General features: G+C 44.4%; 1 protein-coding gene across 6 annotated transcripts in view; it reads right to left on the bottom strand.

Annotated features, from left to right (window-relative positions):
• Positions 1–23,898, bottom strand: part of adgrd2 (adhesion G protein-coupled receptor D2) — a 104,884-nt gene that overhangs the window by 29,943 nt on the left and 51,043 nt on the right. For 5 of the 6 annotated variants that reach the window (XM_070546328.1, XM_070546329.1, XM_070546327.1 and 2 more), the window contains exons 21-23: positions 673–714; positions 533–586; positions 310–457 (exon numbers count right to left, since the gene is read on the bottom strand). The exons of the other annotated variant lie outside the window; for it this stretch is intronic. In XM_070546328.1, the coding sequence (XP_070402429.1) occupies positions 310–457; positions 533–586; positions 673–714 (244 nt within the window). The remainder of the gene's footprint in view (positions 1–309; positions 458–532; positions 587–672; positions 715–23,898) is intronic. 6 annotated transcript variants of the gene reach the window in all.

Genomic DNA, 23,898 nt, shown 5'->3' with positions numbered 1-23,898 from the left:
TGTAAAAAGGGCTTGAATCTTCATAAACAAATTCAGTTCTATTAAATTTTAATGTTTGTGGTCTCATTTTCTTTTCTAATGCTCTCATTATGCTCTCAGTGTTTGCATCCCGTCACAACCAGCTGACTGTCCTTTTACGTAGTTTTTGGTGGACATATTTTTTTTGTTCTGACTGAAGAAACTTTCCAACAGAGTGTCCTCCAGGTTTCCTTAACTCTGAAGGTTACACACCGAATAACAGAATAGAAAGTCACCAAATCATTAGTCAAAAACAACTTACTGTCATACGTGGAGCATGCAGCATCTTACCATTCTTGATGACTAACGAGGTGGACGTGGAACTGGTTGGTCCAGATGTCTCACTGGTCTCTGGGCTAGAGGGAGTTGGCTGTCTGCAGTTCCAGGAGGTAACGGGGGCCCGCTGTGAGGGTAAGAAGCTAGTAGGCTGGGAGCAGTTCTGAAAACACATCACAGACAAAGCTGTGGTCTCAAGTGTGAGGACAGATGATCTGTGTTCTGTCTGGCCACTCACCGTAAAAGACAAAGCCTTCCTCTTCTCTTTGATTCTCTTTATGGCATTCCTCACCTAAACCAGAGAAGATTTTACCTCCATGTTTTGGTCCTTTTCTAAATGATTCATAGATTGTGTCTCTGAGCGTTGAGCCTTCTTACCTCACTGTTGTAAACAGCATACACTAAGAAGATGTAAAGGCCCTGTGTGGAGAACAAACGAGTGTGAAACCAACATTTAGTTGTCTTCATAGGTTTAATGTAACACTTCACTATCAACCTCAGAACCTTCTCTTCTCCAGAAAAAAACAGTTTAGCTAATTTAGCTCTATTCAGCTCCTCTCCCTTTGGGAGCGCTCTAGATGGGGTCGGAAACATTTGAATCTGTACAAAACAAGCTGCTTTTTAAAAAAACGCTAAGATTGCTCAGTGTCTGGACACTGATACAGTAGAAATCTGGCCCACCACCTGACGTCAAGGCCATGTCACAACAGTGGCGCCAACATTTGGAAAACTTGTTTTTACATTTATTGTAGAAATGAGTAAAAACAGGACAAATATGTTTTGCTATTCCTAAGGTGTTCCCAAAAACCATAGAGGACATAGGCAGTGTCTCCTGCATAACCACATTCACACACACGCAGCTGTACACACATAATAAAGACAACTATCAGAAAACTAAAGCAGCTCCAAGTATCTGATGAAACTTATATTTAATTTGTGTCACACCTAATCAAAATGTTTAATTCAGCAGAATGAGCTGCAGTACATAAATAACTCTATTATTATAATGATTAAATCTATTAGTATTTAAGGCTATATTCAGTATGAGTTCAATACTTGTGCTTTTCCGGATGTACGTTGGTATGTCTGTGTCCCTTAAGCTGCATAGTTCTGGAAACACAACGTTTCTTCAATTCAATGTTTTTAGTGGTTGAAGGTTACAATAATAGCTTACTGCCTTTGTGTGTTTACCTCTAATCTTGTTTATATTTTCAATTTCCATTTCGCTAAGTGTTGGTGCTGCTGTAACAAGTGACTTTCCCCAGACTTTACAAATTCTATTCTATTCTATTCTTTACAGTTTATCTACATAGTGCCAAATCACAACAAGTGTCTGGCAAGGTGTCTGCCTCACGGACTAAAGCTGGGAGTTGGCTCCACAGGAGAGGAGCCTGATAGCTAAAAGATCTGTCTCCCATCCAAATTTTAGATATTCTGGGAACCACCAGTAAACCTGCAGTCTGAGAGCGAAGTGCTCGGTTAGGAACGTATGGAACAATCAGATCACTGATGTATGATGGAGCTTGATTATTAAGAGCTTTATATGTGAGAAGAAGGATCTTAAAATCTATTCTGAATTTAACAGGTAGCCAATGTAGGGAAGCTAAGACAGGAGAGATATGATCTCTCTTTTTAATTTTCATCAGAACTCTAGCTGCAGCATTTTGGACAAGCTGAAGACTTTTAACTACATTCTGTGGACTTCCTGAGAGTAATGAATTACAGTAATCCAGTCTTGATATAATAAATGCATGAACTAGTTTTTCAGCATCACTCCTGGAAAGGATGCTTCTAATCTTAGCAATATTCCGAAGGTGGAAAAAGGAAATCCTACAAACCTGATTAACCTGGGATTTGAATGACATGTCCTGGTCAAAGGCACCAAGGTTCTTTGCTTTGTTCTTGGAGACTAATTTAACAACGTTCAGATCAGGTGATTGACTAAGCAATTTCTTTTCTGAAATTCCGGTCCAAATATAAGAACTTCAGTCTTGTCTTGATTTAACTCATTCACTGCCAGCCGTTTCCTGATCGCTAAAGGCCTTCGCTGCCAGCGTTTCTCACCATTTTTACTGCTTTTTTAAGAGTCACAGAACATTGCGCACTAGCATGATGTCGACGTCAAAACAGCCAAAGCAGCCAAAACAAAGCGGAGACTCACCTCTTACATCAGGAAGAATCCGCGTGTTTCGAGCATTATCCGTTCTTTCATAATCCGTTGTCAAATTCTGATTGGCAAACCCTTTTAGAGTTCGCGCCTCACAATTTTTTACAGGAGCGGCCCAAGACTATCTAACACATGGATTTTCTGCTTCCTGATCATGTGACAAGTGACGTATGCGGATGAAGATCGGCTTCAGAGCTGAGATGTTTGTTCTCTCAGCGTGGGGGCTCGTTCCGATGCCCAAACAGTAAAAAAAAATTGCAAATGATGACTTTAGTTGTCATTGGCAGTGAACTGTTGGATTTAAAATGACGACTTCAATCGTCAATAGTAGTGAATGAGTTAATAGCAGAAAGTTTAGAGTCATCCATTTATTTATGTCTTCAAGACAAACCTGTAATGTACCTAATCGATGAGATAGATGTAGAATTTTCCTCTCCACTGTCGCTGCATGCTTGCTTAGTATGAGGATTGCTGTAAAGACTCTGACACTAGTCAGTGACTCGATGCAACCTGCTGGGTTCCTTTTATAGGACACTTTTTACTGATTGGCTTAATGAACTGACATGTATTGGAATGTTTACTATGTGAAGTGCCTTGAGACGACTCTTGTCGTGATAAACTTGAACTGAATTGAATATATGTTTGGCCATTTCAACTCTGAACTGTATTTTTTTTCTGTGTGCCTGTGTTTTCGTTTGGATGTTAATCATGGAATTAGGTGGACAAAAAGACAAGCTGTGGTTACTAACAGACCATCCAAGCAGTTTTTGCTTCTTTTTATCAGTAAGTAAAATTATATTTCTGTACTTCATTTTGCTGGTTGAATACGGGAAAATGCTGTCATTTAACTGCTTGGTCAAACATGTTAGTCGGGCTGCATGAGAACCTTGAGCGGGTGCCCAGCTTCTCCTGTCTCCTGCCTGAGGATAGCATGGGGCTGCTGTTCCCATTTTGCGGGGCAGCCGGGCCGGCTCTGAACCAAGGCTGTATTCATTCTGGTCAATGTTGGGTCTCTAAGGAAGACCACAGAAACACCGCAGCCCGTTTTCTTGACACTGCTTCACTTTTGAGACGCTCACCGCATTTTTCTCACTGGAAATGCCCAGGAAAACTCCATTAGCTTCGGGTTAGTATGCAGCTAATGTCCTGCTGATTTCTGGCTCCCGGACTATAAACAATGGCGGACACGCAAATCTTTCACCGCGGTGGACCAATGAAGCCCGATATCCTTGGTTACATAGTTATGATTTAGTTACTAAGCATGCCGGAGAAGCCTTTACTATGGCGTCGCTCAGCCGTGTTTTTCTTGCTGAAAACAGTCGGAAAAACTGTGTTAGCTGTGGGTTATCATTTAGCTAGTGTCCCGCTTATCTCCGACCATGGAGCAAGAGCTGATGTAAAAGGCAATGGCGCCCGGCTACGATCGCAACGGTCTGAGGCTCTGCTTGTAATTTAACAGTCCCAGTCCATATTAGATGTTCACAGGCAACCAGCATGCCTACAGCCTTGCATGGGGGCCAATCTGCCATGCTGGTGGGATACCCCGGTCCAAGGAGTCCTTATTTGGGTTAGCAAAATTAGCTAGAAGCTACACTGGTTCATTTGTTTCAACCCTGTGTCATGTTCTGCGGGTGGAGGTGGCAGACCATGTGTGGTGGTGGGTTCCGGAGGCAGATGAGCAGGCAGACGGATGTAAAAAATAAAAAGCTGTTTATTGTAAGACAGGAGCAACAGGACGAACGAACATGGACAACGACAATGAACCGACAAAGACAACAACCAGGAGGGAGGTATAAATACACAAGGGAATCAGGAACACATGGACAGAGTAATCAGGGACAGGTGAGAACAATTAGGCAAATCAGGGCAGGAGAGACACAGTCAGGGAGGCTGGGGCGGATCATGACAGTACCCCCCCCCCCCCCCCCCCCCCCCCCTCAAGGGGCGGATACCAGACGCCCACAAGCCACAAAACACAGGAGACACGGGCACGAACGAAGACCAGACCAGGGCACACACGACAAGAGAACACAGAAGACGAGACCAGGGAACAAGGAACACCATCCAGGGCTGCGGAGCAGGGGCCTCTCGGTTCAGGCGGCACTCCATCTTACGACCAAACAGATGTGTCCAAGAACTTAGACCAGGGAAACTCGGACCAGAAGACTTGGACTCAAGGACGGGGCACAAGGACTCGAACACTTGGACTTGGGCACAGGGACTCAAACACTTGGACTTGGGCACAGGGACTTGACACAACGACTTGGACTTGACACGACGACTTGGACTTGACACGACGACTTGGACTTGACACGACGACTTGGACTTGACATGATGACTTGACTTGACACGATGACTTGACTTGACACGATGACTTGACTTGACACGCAGACTTGAGTAGACTTGACACGCAGACTTGAGTAGACTTGACACGCAGACTTGAGTAGACTTGACTTGACACGCAGACTTGAGTAGACTTGACACAAACACTTGACTCCAGGAATACAGGACACCAGGAACACAGAGACGAACTGCAGCAGCAGGCTTGGGACCCAGCAAGAACTGCAGCAGCAGGCATAGGCACCAGCAGGAACTGCTGCGTGGAGAACCTGCAGGCACAGAACCTGCAGGTGTGGACCAGGAAGTGGTAGAGCAGAGGGAGCGACGCGTGGAAGCCCAGTTTGGCGGCAGGTACTCGACATCCCAATCAGAGCAGGTGCACATCCCGATCTGCTGGGTCCATCGGTGGAGGCTCGGGTGAAGGGAAGCCGGAGAAGAGCGGGGAGACCTGCCCTACCACACCGGAGAACAATGGCGTGCACAGGGGGTGTAGCTCCCTTGAGGCTCCAGGATCCACCGGAAAAGAGCGGGGAGACCAACCCTACCACACCGGAGAATAATGGCGTGCGTAGGGGGTGTAATTCCCTTGCGGCTCCAGGATCCGCGGCTTCAGGAGAAGAATGGGACGGGGCAAAAATAGCTGGAGGAGAATGACCCTGGCCACCCCGAAGATAAATAGGATGCGCCAGGATCTCCCAGAGGAACTTCGACCACCCCGAGAACAGGTAGGATGCGCCGAACACACAAACTCCAGGCCAGAAATCTCCCACAACTGAAAGGGACAAAAAAGAAAAAATAATCCTCCAGGAACAGATATGTTAGCTCACCACAGGTCCAGGTTTGGTCGGTTCATTCTGTCATGTTCTGCGGGTGGAGGTGGCAGACCATGTGTGGTGGTGGGTTCCGGAGGCAGATGAGCAGGCAGACGGATGTAAAAAATAAAAAGCTGTTTATTGTAGGACGGGAGTAACAGGACGAACAAACATGGACAACGACAATGAACCGACAAAGACAACAACCAGGAGAGAGGTATAAATACACAAGGGAATCAGGAACACATGGGCAGAGTAATCAGGGACAGGTTAGAACAATTATGCAAATCAGGGCAGGAGAGACACAGTCAGGGAGGATGGGGCGGATCATGACACCCTGTTCCAAATGTAACAGCCCCACCCTTAGCTCCACCTATTTTCCCATTTTTGGATTGTCTGGAAATGATGGGACCTGTGACACGGTCAAAATGGCAATGGTGGGAACCTCCCATTTGGGAACAAAAACATATAATTTGAGCCTATGGACATGAATTGTCCATTATAAATGTCGATGATGTAGCCATAGCCATAGCGTGCGTTTGTAGTCTGCTTATGGGCAACAATAACTTAGTACAGAGAAATCAGATAAACTTTAGCGAGCCACAAACACCGAACAGCTACACGGAGTGCAACACTGAAAACAGGAAGTCATACCGCAGGAAGTGACAATCACCAACTATTCTATTCTACTCTATTTTAGTCTATTCTATTCTGTTCTATTCTATTCTATTCTATTCTATTTTATTCTATTCTATTCTAACAAAACTGGATGATTCTACTGGCTGTGCAGTCAGCACTTCGTAACTACAGGACCACATGTGAGGATCCTACAATAGGATTAGATCTGGGTCACTTACGGGCATAGATGTCTGATTTGGGCCTTTATCCTATTTTGTGATGGGAGTGTTGGTGTTGTTGTGAAGTCTAGAGTGTCAAAGAGGACATACTGACCATTTTCCACACTCTACTGCTTTCTTCTACAATCTGCTCTTTAACTGTATTTTTTCCTGCTATTTCAGCTGTTAACTTTATTTTTTCTCTAAGTGTTTTTCTCCCCAGAAGAAGCTACAACAATGTTCTGCTGAGCTGTGGTGGCCTCATGGAGGGGGCCATCGACTAGCACACTGCTGCTAACCACTTAAACATTTTCCCTCTCCTGATAATAACACTTTACTTTCCTTTACATTGAATGTGCTACTACTAGTTTACCCGTTTAATTATAGATTCACTAGAATAAATACAATAAAGTTTATCTCTCACCAAATAGAATATTTACTAAGAAATCACAATGTAACCATAGATACACTACTTGGTGTGTGTGTGTGTGTGCGTGCGTGCGTGTGTGTGTGTGTGTGTGTGTGTGTGTGTGTGTGTGTGTGTGTGTGTGTGTGTGTGTGTGTGTGTGTGTGTGTGTGTGTGTGTTCTGTCTTCTCCATCCCCAGTGAGTCGTGGAGGATGGCTGCTTATACTGAGCCAGGATTCTCTGGAGGTTTCTTCCTGTTAAAAGGGAGTTTTCCTCTCCACTGTCGCTAAATGCTTGCTTAGTAGGAGGATTGCTGTAAAGTCACTGACACTAGTCAGTGACTCGATGCAATTTACTGGGTTCCTTACATAGGAAACATTATTTCTGATTGGCTTAATGAACTGACCTGTACTGGAATGTTTATTATGTGAAGTGCCTTGAGACGACCCTTGTCATGAGTTGGCGCTATATAAATAAACTTGAATTGAATTGAAATTCATCTGCAACATTCCTGTCAGGATTTTCTTTGAGGCATGTGCTGAGCCCTGAGCCTCGAAATCTAAAATGATGTTACTTCAGCTGGAGATGAGCCTGTTATGCTTTTTTTTTCCTTTCCCTCTCGCTTTAATCCCTTTTTTTTTTTCTTTTGTGGGAAGAACACAGGCTGGCTTGCCATCATCCTCCTACCTTCCAGAGAAAGAACTCCTACTGTAGTGTTATCTGGCCTCAACTGGACACTAGCAGTAAATCTAAATTAACTAGCAGCTCTTTGGGGTCACTGAGGGGCTAGCTCTTACTGATTAATTAAAGTCCCAGGCAGGGCAACAAGGAGTAGGAGGGGTGAGAAAGGACAAGTTGAGAGAAACATAGTCTCAACAGAAAGGTGGTTATGGTGGTGGTGGTGGTGGTGGGGGGGGGGGGATAGAAAGTACAGGAAGAGTGTGAGAGGGAGAGAAAATAAGGGCCGTGTTATCAGGAAGGAGAGCTGGAGTTAGATGTAGTATGACCTGTCGTTCAAAGCACTGTCTGCTGCCTCCCACACACACACACACACACACACACATGAATGAATCCACAGGTGCATTGAAGAAGTCATGAGTCTGAATGTGATGAACGGATGAAAAAGGCATTCAGAAAACCTTCCATTTGGAGCGGATAAGGAGAGGCTGTAGCCAGGGTAAATTTCTACGTTGTTTTCAGTGAGCAGCTGCGTCGGCCGAGGTAGCTTCATTAAATAAAGAAATATCAACCTTCGTGCAAAAATGGATGCTGATGTGCAAAAGATCGTTTAGAAGTTCTATTCAGAGAGCCAGGAATGTGTCCTCCAGCAGTTCAATCACCTCCAGCACCAAGATGCGGAACGGTTCCTCATAAAGAGCTCCTCTAACCTGAGACTGGACAAGGAGACAGGAGCTGACACACACACACACACACACACACACACACACACACACACACACACACACACACACACACACACACACACACACGTCTGTCTTTCTATAATAGTGAGGACCCTCCATTGACTTCCATTCATTTTTGTGATTTCCCTATACCTAGCCCATACCCCAACCCTAACCATAACCAATGCTGATCTAGTCCTAACCCTGACCTTAACTAAAACTTTCACACCATACCTCTAACTGGTATAGTAAGCTTCTTAAAAAGTGAGGACAAACAATGTTCTCACTTTGAAAAATGCCCTCACATAGGGAAAATGGTCAAAATGGTCCTCAGTATGTAATATGTACAAGAACACACACACACACACACACACACACACACACACACACACACACACACACACACACACACACCATTCATTAATCATTTTGAAAAGTTCCACAGTCAAAAAGTTTTCTTCTTTATCACAAAACCCTGATTTTTCTCAGTCATTCTGGGCCATGTACACCTTTATCCTAGCTTAGACATCTAGACAGACAGCAGCTGAAGCAAAGTGATTTCTGCATGCAGTAGAGGACGATGGCGCCCTCTACTGCATGCAGATAAACATAAACAGAAGTGACACCATTGACATCGGTGAAGCTCAGATGAAGGCGACTGTTAGCAAAACAAGGTTAAAACAGAAACTTTGCTTCTCTGTGTATAAGTTCAGAACAGAAAAATAACGGAACTGGGAAAAAAAACCAACTGAAAAACGTACCAAGGTGCTCATTTCTCTGTTGTAACTGTTGTTGTTTATGTTTGTTAAGTCAGTCGTGTCAGTTCCACTAAACCAGGGGTAGGCAATCCTGGATCCTTGAGTGCCACTTTCCTGCATGTTTTAGCTCCAGCACACTTAACTGAATGGTTGATTCACCTTCTAACCAAGTTACGGAGCTCTGCTGAATCCTGTTTATCACCTATTGATCGTCCTGTGTGCTAACAAGTGATAATGCTGCTGGAATTCATAATTGTATCTTCTCAGCAGCAGCACTGCAGGTGCTCTCCATGTCCAAAATGTGCGTAAGCCAGGTCCTTAGTCAACTTCAAGTTGCGCACATTTTTCCGCTACGTTACTTTTAATAAATCCCAAATCCCAAAGTTTGCGTGGAAAGTTGCTCACCAAGTTTTCCGACCCTGTTTTGTGTGTAAGCAAGCTTTATAAAGGAGGCCCCTGTTCTGTTCATTGTCTTTACGAACAGAGATTCTAGGCGCAGCTGCAAGGTGGGAATTTGGCGGCAAGAGAATCTTGTCTGCTTTTTCTATCTCAGGTGATGGATTTTAAGTGTCTCAGGTAAGGCTGGATGATATAGAAAAAAAGTATATTGAGAAAAAAAGTTTTTATATTGATCAATATCGATAATTAGTAAAAAAAAAAATTTAATTGTTGAAAAAAATTTTTTGCACCCCTGGCCATTTTATTTTTGATATTTTGATATTTTTTCTCCACCTCTTCTCACTGCTAAATCTTTAGTGCTGCCACAAATGGCTATTTTAGTATTCGACTAATCGTGTCATTCATAAAAGTTTAGCTTATTGCACCAGGATGCTCTAATATACCATCATTAGCTTCTAATTTAAAGTGTGATCAGCTATGTGCCATTTAATAATAAAAACAAGATGACAGCTTATCAAACAGCTTTTATTGTAACCTGTTGATACAAATGCTACAATCAGATGGAGATAGGCACCGAAAACCAAAAATAAATTGTACACAGAAATTATTTCCAGTCTTAACTCAGGAAATGGTAGAACACACCAAGGTACTCTAGCATGGCTGGTCCACACGTCAGCAGTCAGGGACCATCGACAGCTCTGAGGGTCTGCTTTACTGTAAAAATAAAAGATATTAATGTTAGTTTATTTACCAGATTAATAATTGTGTTATATCACATAAAGTAGGTGAAGATTTACCACAAAGAAAATATTTTATGATTAAAAATTAGTTAGCTTGCTGAGGTGTGCACATAACAAACGGTTATTAACACTGAAACATAGCGGGATGAAATAACTCATTAGCGTTTGTAAATTGAGTGAAAACATGTGACATACAAACGTGTTCTAATGGTAATAAAATCACCACCACTACTGGTGGAACTACAGCTACAAGTGACTCTCTGTTGATGTTAGCAGCTAACAAAGAGGTAAACTTACCGAGGCGACTCTTCGTTGTTCCTTCCTCTTAAGATACTCATGCATTGCCGATGTGATCCCGTGAAAAGATGGTTTCGCTTTGCCGAGTTTGCACCCTACGGGGCTTTCTTTTGAATTTATATGATGCTCGTTTCAGCTACATTGCGACTCGCCACTTTCTTCGGTGACGGCCTAGCTGGATGGCCACCACTGTGCATGAGCCTCGGAGCTAAAGCTGCGGCTGAGCAGAAAGGCACAAAGCAAACGCCGAACTTTTTTTTTTTTAATAAAATAAGGCCTATTTTATTTGTCGGCATCGTTGTGATGAGCCGACTAAATGTGGCAGCCCTAGACATCTTGCTGCGGCTGCTTCATGCTCTGTTTGGGCTTGAGAGAGGAGGGCCTGGTGACGTAGCATGCCCAAGCCTGTGGGTTTGATTGGTTAGAAGTAAGTAGTGAGTCTAGTATGCTGCAACCAGATAGGTTAGAATGAAAAAAGGAAACTTTTTTTTATCGAAGTTTTATCTATCGCACCACATGTCTATCGATAAATGTATTGAACTACTGAATTATCATCCAGCCCTAATCTCAGGGTCTTAGAGTGAGCAAAGGAGGGAGTGGGAGATTGACAGGTGGATCAGAGCAGCATCTGAAGTGATATAGATAATAAATCAGCCTGTTGGGGTGAAGAGAAAGCAAAGCTCTCAATGTGCCAGGCGATCTTCTCCCAATTCTCATGGTTATGACAAAGATCACAAATAGAAGCGGCCGAAATGAGTTTCCTCTGCTGGATGGCTGGGCTCAGGTTAAAGAGCTCTGACATCTGGGAGAGACTCAGAGTGGAACTGCTGCTCTTTCACATGGATACGAGCCAGCTAGTCGTTTGGACATTTGTTTGAGGAGACATGTTCAGGAGACCCCCAAGTCGACCCAAGACACATTGGAGAGAACAAACTTCTCCATTGGCCAGGAAATGTCAGGGGAAATGCTACTAGGAAAAGGGTGGTCAGGGCCTCCTTGGTAGTGATGAGAATGGATAAGATCAGGAATGAGTCCAGCTGCTGCTATCTGTGGACAGCTCACATTAAATGTTTTGGAGAGAAAGTCAGAAAGGACAGACTGAGATGGTTTGGACATGTCCAGAGGAGAGACATTGATTACATAGGAAGAAAGATGCTAAGGTTGGAGCCACCAGGCAGGATGCTGAGAGGAAGACCAAAAAAAGGATTTGTGAATGTAGCTTGATATCCAGTGCTGGTATCGGCATTGGCGCTTTTCACCGATGCAATAAAGATAAAGTGGTTTGAAGGCCACATATGTATTATGAATTAGTACCTGTAATCAACTTTTAGAAGTTACGGTGAAGATTAACTCCAAAAAAACACTGGAGTCAGAAGCACAATAGCCATCCAGTTTCCCACAATTGTTCTAAAAGTCAATATAATCACCACCTTCATCATCACCATCACCTTCACCATCATCACCACCAACATCATCATCATCACCACCACTACCACTACCATCACCATCATCACCATCACCTTCACCATCATCACCACCAACATCATCATCATCATCATCATCATCATCATCATCATCACCTTCACCATCATCACCACCAACATCATCATCATCATCATCATCATCACTACCAACATCATCATCACCACTAACACTACCATCACCATGATCACCATCACCACCAACATCATCATCATCACCACCACTACCACTATCATCACCATCACCTTCACCATCATCACCACCAACATCATCATCACCATCATCATCATCATCATCATCACCTTCACCATCATCACCACCAACATCATCATCATCATCATCACTACCACTACCATCACCATCATCACCATCGCCATCACCTTCACCATCATCATCATCATCATCATCATCATCATCACCACCACCACCACCACCATCATCATCACCATCACCACCACCACAACCACCACCACCAGCATAATATATATCATCATCATCATCATCATCATCATCATCATCATCATCACCACCACCACCATCATCATCATCATCATCATCACCATCACCACCACCATCATCATCATCACCACCACAACCACCACCACCACCATCATAATATGTATATATCATCATCATCATCATCATCATCATCATCACCATCATCATCATACTCATCATTATCACCACCCACAACCACCACCATCATCACCATCGTCATCATCATCATCACAATCTTCATCATCATCATCATCATCATCACCACTATCACTACCATCACCATCACCATCATCATTATCATCATACTCATCATTATCACCACCCACAACCACCACCATCATTACCATCGTCGTCGTCGTCATCATCATCATCATCATCATCATCATCATCATCACCATCACCACCACCATCATCATCACCATCATCGTCGTCGTCATCATCATCATCATCATCATCATCATCATCACCACAACCACCACCACCATCATATTATATATCATCATCATCACCATCAAAATCTTCATCATCATCATCATCATCACCATCATCATCATCACCATCATCATCATCATCACCATCATCATCATCACCATCACCACCACCAGCATAATATATATCATCATCATCACCATCAAAATCTTCATCATCATCGTCGTCATCATCATCATCATCATCGCTATTACCACCACCATAGCTCCATACATGGAATGGAACTAATTTTAATGGAGCAACACGTGCCTTTCCCATCAGATATACACAATGTACCTCCCCAGAACTATTGTGGAGTAAAAGGTCTGGCATCTGATAAATGATGCAACTGAGCAATGAGCAATGAGTGTGCAATCTCAGTTTCTCCAAAGTTGTGAGGTTTCAAACATCGTTCAACTTTAAATTTCTCCAGCTGATGCTGATACAGCGTCAGCTGGGAAAACATCATCCCAGCCAACCTGTCTTCTGCATAGATCTTGAAGAAGGATTTTAACAGGTAGCACAACTGGTGCCAAAAATCCTAAAGGGTCATAAATAGAGCTGATGATGGATAGAATACCTTTCCTTGTGAGATGTCTCTCTTTGATTATGATCCTGAACTTGAAAGTATCTGACTGGACACACCATTGTATGCCTAATGATCTTTCTTTTGGCAATGTGTCACTGTCCAAGTCAAGATCTTTCACCTCTTCTGCTCTTTCTTCTTGAGGAACAGTAGAAAGCCCTTCTCGCTTGTTACTGCACCATTTGGTAAGCTGAAATCCTCCTGCAGCACACAAAGCAGTAAGCTCTTCATAGAGTTGTATTGCCTCCCTTTCAGTTGCAACGGACACCAAAAAGTCATCAACATAAAAATTGTTCAACACTGTATCAACTGCCTTCAGTTTGGTTATCTTCTGCACATTTTCTCAAAGCAAAACATGCACAACTTGGTGATGACTTGGCTCCAAACAAATGTGCTGTCATTCTATATTCCATCAACTCTCGATGAAGATCTCCATTTGGCCACCACAGAAACCTCAACAAATCGTAATCCGTACTTGGTACTTTAACCTGATGGAACATTGCCTTTATATCAGCCATGAGCACAATAGGTTCCTTTCTGAATCTGGTTAAAACACCAACCAATGAACTCACAAGGTCTGCCCCCTGCAGCAGTTGAGCATTCAAAGATGTTCCTTGAAATGATGCTCCACAATCAAACAAAACTCTTATGGTGCATGATAGACTGCATGATGTTGTATAAACCAAGTTCTACCATCACTTCGATTCAGATCCCCAGCTGGTACCATTTAAGGATAACTTTTTTAAATGTTTTAATTTTATTCTTCCGTGTCCTGTCTGGCTGTCAAGAAAACACAATTAATGTCTGAATGCTGGTGACGAGCCTTACAGATTTTACTCTCAGGTGGAGCATCAAAGCATCTGCTTTTAATGTCACGCCTGATACTTAAAACTTTATTGTTATTGTTTTTTGATTGCTTTGTAATTTCGACCGGGCATGGAGACAGAGGTGAAAGAGAAAGGAAGAGACAAAATGTGTGTGTGTATGTGCAGTGGTGGTGGTGGTGGGGTGGGGGGGGTGGGGGGGTCCACGAAAATAAATAATCAATGATGAACAAGAGTCTGCTTCTAGACCTGCAGAAAAGGGACACACAACAATACAACAGAATCAAGCTATCACTGCGTTAACTTGAAGAAATGTAAAATCAACATTGTTTAACTGAACAATCACACAATAATAAATCACAGTGCATTTAGTGCCAACCACAGCCTTAAGACCTGTGTTGAACGTGCCCAAGTCCATACTTATAGAGCACCATGTGAGCACCGGTTTGCGTACACACGCTTGTATATGTAAGGTTTCTCTATAGGAGCGTCCAATAGAGAGTGTGAGGGGCCACAGATCTGCCCCCCAAGATGCATAGGAGATGGAGGGAGCTCCCAGTCCCAGAGATCCAGGAGCTGCCCCAGAGCACAGGGACCCCAGGGAGACCGCGACCAGAAACGACCCTGCCCCCCTTGAGAGGAGCAGAGGATCGCCTCGGGGGGCCACAACCAGCAGCCGGCAGAGTCCCGGGAGATAATGCTCTTCCAACAAAGCCTTTGCTCTAACATACGCTGACTCACACTGCATATGTTGGCAGCTTCTAACAAGCTCTCGCGGCTGTCCTGCTGTATACTGCTCAAGAAATACAAGCGTTCCTTTGCACTTTGAGTCCGTTCTTCAAAGATGTGCTCGAAGGCTTTCATAAAGGTTTGAAAATGCAATGGATTCCCATCAAGTATCTGAATGTCTCTTTTTGGAGGAAAGAAAAAAGACTGCTGTTCCACAAGCAAAGATGTCATTTCATTTTGTCTTTCCAGTACAGCAACAAGGTTTGAACTTACCTCACTACTGGATGTTACAAGTGTTGAATCAGACTGTCGCTGTGAACCTAATTGATCATCAGGTCTTGTATTAGTTTGCTGTACCAGTGGCAAATTATTAGACTTAGTAGGCTCTTGAGACCTTCCCATTTTTGCTGGTTGCTGCTGTTCATTTTTAGAAAGATTCTGTGAATTTTCTGCAACAAATGCAGGAACAAACAGTTTAGCATCAGCATTCATTGTTGGCTTCTTTCTCTGTTGTCTTTCTAGATAAGAATTCATCCCATCCACAGTACTTAGTGAAGCACTAGGTGCACGTAATCATTCAGAGCATTTCAATATTTGTACTTTTGCCATACTGTAGATGCAGCCAACCCAGTCTCCAAATCAAGTGTTTCCTTCTTTTTCCTGAGTTGCTCCTCCTGTTCCTCCAAAGCATGTTTGTTTGTCAACAGTTTTTGTTGAACAACCAGAGCTGCTACATCTGCTTCAGCTTTAATACGTGCTGATAAGGTAGAAGTAGTAACTGATCTGCTCCTTAATGAGCTCCTCTTAGTAGACCTACTCTGCATTTGAAACGCTATCACTCGGTTCAACATCATCATCTACAACAGTATTTAACAGACTGTAACGGCGTGTGGGCAAAGTGAGCGGAGGCAAGAATCCACATGTGGGTGAAGAAGGCAGGCAGGCAGACAGACAGACAGACAGACAGACAGACAGACAGACAGACAGACAGACAGACAGACAGACAGAAATGGTTTACAAAGGTTTTAATATAAAACACGCTGGACACTGAAACAATGAACCAACAAAAGACACAGAACTGAGAGGGTTTAAATACATCAGGGCTGGGAGCTTGGGTGATTGGAAAACGAGAGGCAGGTGGGAGCAATTAACAGAGACACATGACTGAACAGAATGGGGAGACAGGACAGGGTGTGACAGACAATCAGAACATTGTGAAACATTAGACATTTCCTCTCCTACAATCTCCACTGCTTCCAGACCAAGTGGTTCCAAGCTTGGCTCAAGACAACTGCCTTCACCAACGTTCTCCATTACAGTCCAGTCTGACAGCCAATTTTTCACATCAGCAAAAGAGTTCTCAATATGTTTACAAACACTTGAAAACCTGCTGCACCTAAAGGATCTTCTGTTCATCAAGCGGAACCCAAACAGTCAAAGATTCATGATCATAATTTGCATTCTAAATAACTCTGCCAAATTATCAAAATAAGACTGTAGCTTGGAAACATTCTCCCTAGTTTGCATGAGCTGTTTAACCACTTTTATATCCGTTTTGATTTGATCCACCTTTATCTGACGATCTTCTGCAGCTTTTCTAGTTTATTCATCAAAGCTTTCTCAGTTAGCTTTATTTCTCTTCTCTGCTTGACATCATTATTACAATCCTCAGTAAAATCCATATTACTAGAAAAAAGGCTTCTTAATAAGGGCTAATTCAAACAAGATGTCCATACAAGATTCAGAACAATTATTGTAAGAATGGCATACATTTATAAAAATATTCTCTCAAAAGGCCAATAATTTAATCCCCTCTAAACTGCCTAACAAAATCTAATCTAACAGCTCATCCCTAGTCTTCTCTGGCAAGCGGTGGGTATTTATGCACCTAAATACCACAAGCCCTGAAAAAGACAAAACTGTCTTAAACAAGCACTTTGGCGGCACCCCCAAGCATATAGCTTCAGCCACCACCCGCCACTAAAGAGTCTATTAGATCAATGTGACCACCTATTGTAGCCGCATTGCTTCAAGCCTATCAGGGGAGTAAGAAATTCTAACAAGGCCTGTAAATGTGTGTGTGTGTGTAGCCATACCTCATTCCAGTGTTGTTGTTACGTACCGTGTCCCTTTTCGGCCACAAGATGGCCTCAGTGGCCTTTGCCTTGCCTGTCTCCCGGTGTACCAGGTGTCGGTAATCGCTCATAATCAGGGAGCAGCTGTTAAAAGCTGCTCTCCTGCCCTCAGTCTTTGAGAGGGTCCAAGGGTAGTGTAAATTCGCCAGGGTTTACACTATTCTCAAAACCATCTTCCGGTCGGCAAGATGGCGCCTGTGCTTGGCTTCGCCGCGGTCACCGGCCACTTTTTCAAACTTTTCTCCACTAACCTCCTCTTTTCCACCTTGCTCCTGTCTGCGATCCTCTTCAGTAGTGTCTCTGCTACCATCTCCTATGATCGCCAGAGTCTTTTGTCCTTCCATTCGTTCACGATCGCCCAAGATGCACCGAGGATTTACCATCCTGTTTGTTTACCTGAGCGGCGCACTGGCCCGGAAGCAATCGACGATCCAGAGCTGCGCACCTCTAGCGATGTTTGCCCGATCCCGGGAGGAGGAAAAGAGGTAAACGAGCAGGAATCCAGGTGAGAATAAGACTTCTCTTAAAGCGTGGCTTATCTGGTAAACATCGGCGCGATCTTCTAGCTTCTTGTCCTTTGTTTGGTGACCTGAGCGCCACTTCCGCATTCCCGCTAGGCTGCGTTGGGACGCGGTTCATCCGTCCAAGTTTTTTAAGGTCAATGTATCCTTATTCCTCAGTGGTTTCTCCTCCTGTTCTCTCCATAAGTGTTTTTTATAAACACCGTGGATCTAACCCTGCTTATTTACATCCACTAACTCCAGCTGTTTCTGTAGTTGCTGATTCCTCCACCTCACTCAGTATGGCTCTATTAAATTCCCGCTCTGTTAACAATAAGACCTTCCTGCTCAATTATCTAATTCTGTCTAAAAAACTGGATTTTCTGTTTCTGACTGAAGTTTGGCAGCAAACATCTGATTATTCTGGTCTGATTGAACTCTGCCCGAGTGGTTATTCTTTTCTTAGCCAGCCCCAGGGTTCTGGTCGTGGTGGAGGCCTAGCTGTTGTTTTCAGAGACCATCTTCCATGTAGCTCTACAACCTCTGTTCACTTTGCTTCCTTTGAACTGCAGCTGATTAAAGTCGGGCGTAAGGACCCGTTCCACTGTGCTGTGGTCTATCATCCACCTGGTCCAAACAGTTCTTTCCTTCAGGAGTCTAGTGGCTTTCTATCCTCCACTGTGAAGCTGTCCAGAATGGTGATTGTTGGTGACTTTAACATCCACGTTGATGATCCCTCCAATCTCTTTGCCATGAATTTCTCCAGCCTCATGGACACCTTCAGCTTTACCCAGCATGTTTCTGGCCCCTCACACACCAGGGGGCACACTCTAGACCTTGTTTTTACCCTGGGTCTAAATGCTGACAGTGTTTGTCCTGAGGACATTTATATTTCAGATCACCATTGCATTTTCTTTAACTTGTCAGTTTCTGCGTCCCCACCTCCTGCTCGCCGTATGGTTAGTTCTCGTTTTCTTAATGAGAACACAGCTAGCAATTTTTCTGCTGCTTTTGATCCACCCTGTTCTTCTGATAACGACCCAGATTCCTTAACTTCTCAGTTCAACGAGCACTGCCTCTCCATTCTGGACAACATCTGTCCTGTCAGAACTAGATCAGTTCCTGCAGTGAACCCTACTCCCTGGTTTAATGACAGCCTTCACAGCCTGAAGTGCCAATGCAGAAAAATTGAGCGTTTGTGGAAGAAAACCCATCTCCACGTCCATCTGCTGCACCTAAAGGATCTTCTGACATCCTTTAACTCTGCAGTCAGAGACGCGAGGGTTTCCTATTTCTCCAACCTGGTGTCCCAGAGCAAAGGTGCTGTTTAACACCATCAGCAGCATCTTCTCTCCTGCCTCTCCTACAACCTCCATCCACTCTGTTACAGACTGTGAGAAGTTTCTGTCTTTCTTTGTGGACAAAGTCAATAAGGTTAGATCTAGCATCTCTCCTTCAGTCTTATCGCTGCCTCTCCCGACTCCAACCAGGCCCATCATCCTAGATAGCTTTGCTCCTGTTTCTTTGCCTGAGTTAACCAAACTAGTTAACTCTATGAAGACCTCTGCATGCCCCCTCGACATCTTACCCTCATCTTTGTTTAAAAGTGCTTTTCAGTCCATCGGTCCCAGCGTGCTTTCTATAATTAATGCTTCTCTGGTTTCTGGTCAGGTCCCTGCTTACTTTAAGAACGCTGTAATCCACCCGCTTCTTAAAAACCGAGTCTCGACCCCTCTCTCCATAGCAGCTTCAGACCCATCTCTAAACTTCCGTTCATCTCCAAGATCTTGGAAAAGGTTGTGGCTAAACAACTCACAGCTGCTCTTGATGAACATAACATCTATGATAGCTTCCAGTCAGGTTTTCGTAGAGCTCATTCTACTGAAACAGCTCTTCTTAGGGTCTCTAATGACCTTCTGGCTCACAGTGATGCGGGGGACTGTTCTGTTCTGGTCCTGCTGGACCTGACTGCAGCCTTTGACACTGTTGACTATCACCTGCTACTGGAGAGGCTGAGAGACTGGGTAGGCCTATCAGGATCTGCTCTGGAGTGGTTCTCCTCTTATCTCTCCGAGCGCTCCTTTTCTGTGGCCGTCTCCAAGTTTAGGTCCTCCACCACCTTTCTTACCCATGGTGTCCCACAAGGTTCTGTGCTGGGGCCTCTACTCTTCTTCCTCTATCTGCTTCCTCTTCAGCACATCCTGAGCTCCTTCAAAGGAATCTCCTACCATCTTTATGCAGATGACATCCAACTGTACATTTGGTTGCTTCTATTGACAACATTCAGTTCGTTCGCTAACTTCGGTATACTTTTTGGAAATTGGATAATAGGATTGGACAATTTGGCATCTAGACTTCGGACCGGCATTTTGACTTTGAATTTAGGATCTCCCCTTTTGAACATATATATATATATATATATATATATATATATATATATATATATATATATATATATTCTCAGTTTTCTTCCCACCCCCTTCTGGGGTGGTGCTTTTCGTTATCTCCCTTTTTGAATATAGCTCCTTTTGTTTTGTATATGGTATTGGTTTTTGCAATAAAATCCTTTGTTTTTAAGCGACACAGCACTCTGATAATTATTTCACCCACACACTACTTTTATTACTCCCCTCCTCATCTCTCCTAGAGAGCCGGGGACGTAAAAACGTGGGGGCTCGTCCGGGACTTTCCTTTATTTTCCATCTTATCCCGACATTTTTAAGTGTGTGTAACAATATTAATCGTGTGTTGTGTTCCTTAGAGTCGGAGCATGGCACCCTTTGACCTGCATGCATTTGTGGCGGATCCTTCGAGCCAGCTTCTGGAGAGTTGCCGCAAAGCCGATCTGCAGCAGGTTGCCGCCCATTTCAGTCTCCCCCTTCCGAAGCAGCTCACCAAGGCTGCTCTACAACTTCTGGTGGTGGATTATTTGGAAACACAGGGACTCCTCCCTTCGCCATCCACTCCTGATGCGTCTCCGCCGCCCTCGGATGAGGAAAAGGGCCGGCTCGTTCAGAAGAGGGAGACCCTCGCTTCGGCTCCGCCTTCTTCCTCAGCTGAAGATTCGCCTCCGGCTTCTGACTCGTTGGGAGCATGTTCTCCCTGTACTCCGCTTACTGAAGCCCGGCTAAAGCTATGCTTAGCTCGCCTAAAGATCCAGGCGGAGGAGAGAGCACTCATGAACGACGCCATGAACTGGATTTGAAAAGAATGGACACTGATGTTCGCCTCTGGGAGCTCGAGCTCCAATTAGCCACCGTGAAAGCTACTTCCTCTTCGAGCTACCCCGTCACTGCTGATCACCCAGCAGCCTCGTCTCTGTCTCCCCATGAACTATCCCGAGACGCCACGTCTCCTCAGGCTGCTGCTTCGTTGCCATCCGCTTTCGATGTCTCCAAGTGTGTTACCCTTCTGCTGCCCTTCCGAGAGACTGAAGTGGATGGATATTTTCAAGCTTTCGAGCGGATTGCGGTGACTCTCCAGTGGCCTCGTGAGGTTTGGTCATTGCTGTTGCAGTGCAGGCTCTCAGGTAATGCCCTTCAGGTAATTTCGGCTCTGTCTCTAACGGACATTTCTAATTATGAGTGTGTAAAAGCCGCCGTGTTAAATTCTTATGAGCTCGTTCGTGAGGCTTATTGTCAGCGTTTTCGTTCTGAGAAACCTCGGCCGCACCAAACATTTGTCGAATATGCTCATGAAAAATCAGTCCTCTTTGAGAAATGGTGTTCTGCTTCAGGGGTAGACTTCGTAGCGGACCTGAAAGAGCTAATTACGGTGGAGGAGTTTAAAAGACTCGTCTCAACTCTCTCTGCTGCGGCCCTGTTTGCAGATGAGTTCACGCTAACGCATCGGTCTTGGGAGTCAAGAGCTGACTCCGGTCGACGTAAGAGATCCTCTGATACCTCCTCTGACCCTAGTGACCTTCCGGAATGTTTCTATTGTCAAGAAAAAGGTCATTTCATTCGTGATTGTTTTCGTCTCCAGAGGAAAAACCGGAGAAATAGAAAACCACCTCCACCAAAGCCCGTAGCTGCTTGTGCTGTTGTCTCAAACAGGTTGGATAACTGTGAAACCCCTCACTCAAGTTTTAAGCCGTTTTTGTCTGCTGGAGTGGTGTCTCTGTTAGGAAGCCATATGGGCCAGAAAGTAGTGATTTTAAGAGATACCGGAGCTGCTCAAACCCTGATAAAATGGAGTGTGTTACCGTTTTCTGTAACCAGCCAGGCTGGTTCTTCTGTGTTGCTATGGGGTATTGACATGGGTTCTGTTCCTGCGGAGGTTCATCATATTCACCTCAATTGCCCTTTGATTACTGGTGACCTAAAAGTAGCCATTTTAGAGAAGTTACCGATCCAGGGAGTAAACATGATTTTGGGAAACGACGCTGCTGGTGCATTAGTTTCACCTCCTCCTGAGCTCATCTCTCCTCCTGAAATCTGTGCCGACTCAGACTTACTGCCTGCTTGTGTCTTAACCCGTGCTCAGCTTAAGGAAAACCCAGAAATGTCAATTAGTGACTCCGTGCTGTTCCCGCTGCTAGCTGATGACGTCACCCAACCAGGTCCGGCTGAAAAAATGCCTGATCTAGCCTCTAGAGGTCATCGAGTGGTTTTGCCTGTTTCTCGTAAATCATTGGCTGATGTTCAGAAAACAGATCTAAGTCTGGCGTCCCGTTTTGCTCGAGGGGAACTTCTCTGCTGTGGCTCAACCTCTGACAAACATGTTGAGTCCTCTCATTCATTTCTCATGGACTCCGAGATGTCAAGCTGTTTTTGTGTCTCTGCGAAACCTCCTCTGTTCTCCCGTTCTAGTTGCTCCAAGAGCTGGAAGTCTATGACAGCCGGGAAGGGGATGGAGCTGTCCTCATCCAGGAGGGTGACACCGGGCTTGATCCATTTGCTGCCTCTCTTGGAAATTCAACCGAGCACTCCTGCTCTTTTCAACCTTTGTTAAAGGGAACTATAGCCCTCTGATAGGCTCTGTAACATGTTCCTGTCTGAGTTCAAACAATGCGTTGACTCTTATTATTTTCAAACACCACCCTCTAGACTAACCAGCAGCTGATTTGGTGGGCCCTCCTGCTCCAGGAAGTCAACCTGGAGATTCGTTACGAGGCGGGGCTCTGTCAACCTCATCACGACCGCATTATCACGCAGTTTTAGTCATGAGGCTCCCTTGTAGGCTTGTGTTTTCTAGATGTCGGATCACATATAAGGCTAGTGTTGTCTGCGCAAGCAGACATCTCAGGAACACTCCGCAGCGCTGGGGAACAGTGCCGCGTGATTATTTGTGTTTAATCTGCCCGCCTTGAGAAGATCCAGGGGTAGTTAGTTAGTTTTTTTGTGTTTAGATAGCGGGAGACCTCGTTTCTTTTAATAAATGTTGGCCCTTTTGAGTCCCCCCATTTATTTTCTTAAGTGGGGGAGTGTTACGTACCGTGTCCCTTTTCGGCCACAAGATGGCCTCAGTGGCCTTTGCCTCAGCTGTCTCCCGGTGTACCAGGTGTTGGTAATCACTCATAATCAGGGAGCAGCTGTTAAAAGCTGCTCTCCTGCCCTCAGTCTTTGAGAGGGTCCAAGGGTAGTGTAAATTCGCCAGGGTTTACACTATTCTCTTCTCCTCGGTCGCTTCTATTGACAACATTCGGTTCGTTCGCTATCTTCGGTATACTCTTTTGGAAATGGGATAATAGGATTGGACAATTTGGCATCTAGACTTCGGACCGGCATTTTGACTTTGAATTTAGGATCTCCCCTTTTGAACATATATATATTTATTTATTCTCGGTTTTCTTCCCACCCCCGTCTGGGGTGGCGCTTTTCGTTATCTCCCTTTTTGAATATAGCTCCTTTTGTTTTGTATATGGTATTGGTTTTTTGGTTCTTTGTAAATATTCCACTCGTTTTCTAATAAAATCCTTTGTTTTTAAGTGACACAACGCCCTGATTATTATTTCACCCACACACTACTTTTATTACTCCCCACCTCATCTCTCCTAGAGAGCTGGGGACATAATAGTTGTGACGACATGAATTTAGAAAACAGACCGTAAAAGGATGTCCTCTAGATTGATGCGCTCCAATAGCATCTCAGCGCGGCTGCAGCTTCCTCTCACAGCGCATAAAACAAATGACCCAAACCTTTTGCGCATTCAAACTTCTCCGTTGCACATTAGCAATTGAAGGAATAGATTCTGTTGACTAAATGTTTGCGGCAGGTTCCA

The sequence above is a fragment of the Nothobranchius furzeri genome, chromosome 17 (genome assembly GCF_043380555.1).
Source record: "Nothobranchius furzeri strain GRZ-AD chromosome 17, NfurGRZ-RIMD1, whole genome shotgun sequence".
NCBI classification, from domain to species: Eukaryota; Metazoa; Chordata; class Actinopteri; order Cyprinodontiformes; family Nothobranchiidae; genus Nothobranchius; species Nothobranchius furzeri.
This window is presented reverse-complemented; position numbering and strand designations above follow the sequence as displayed.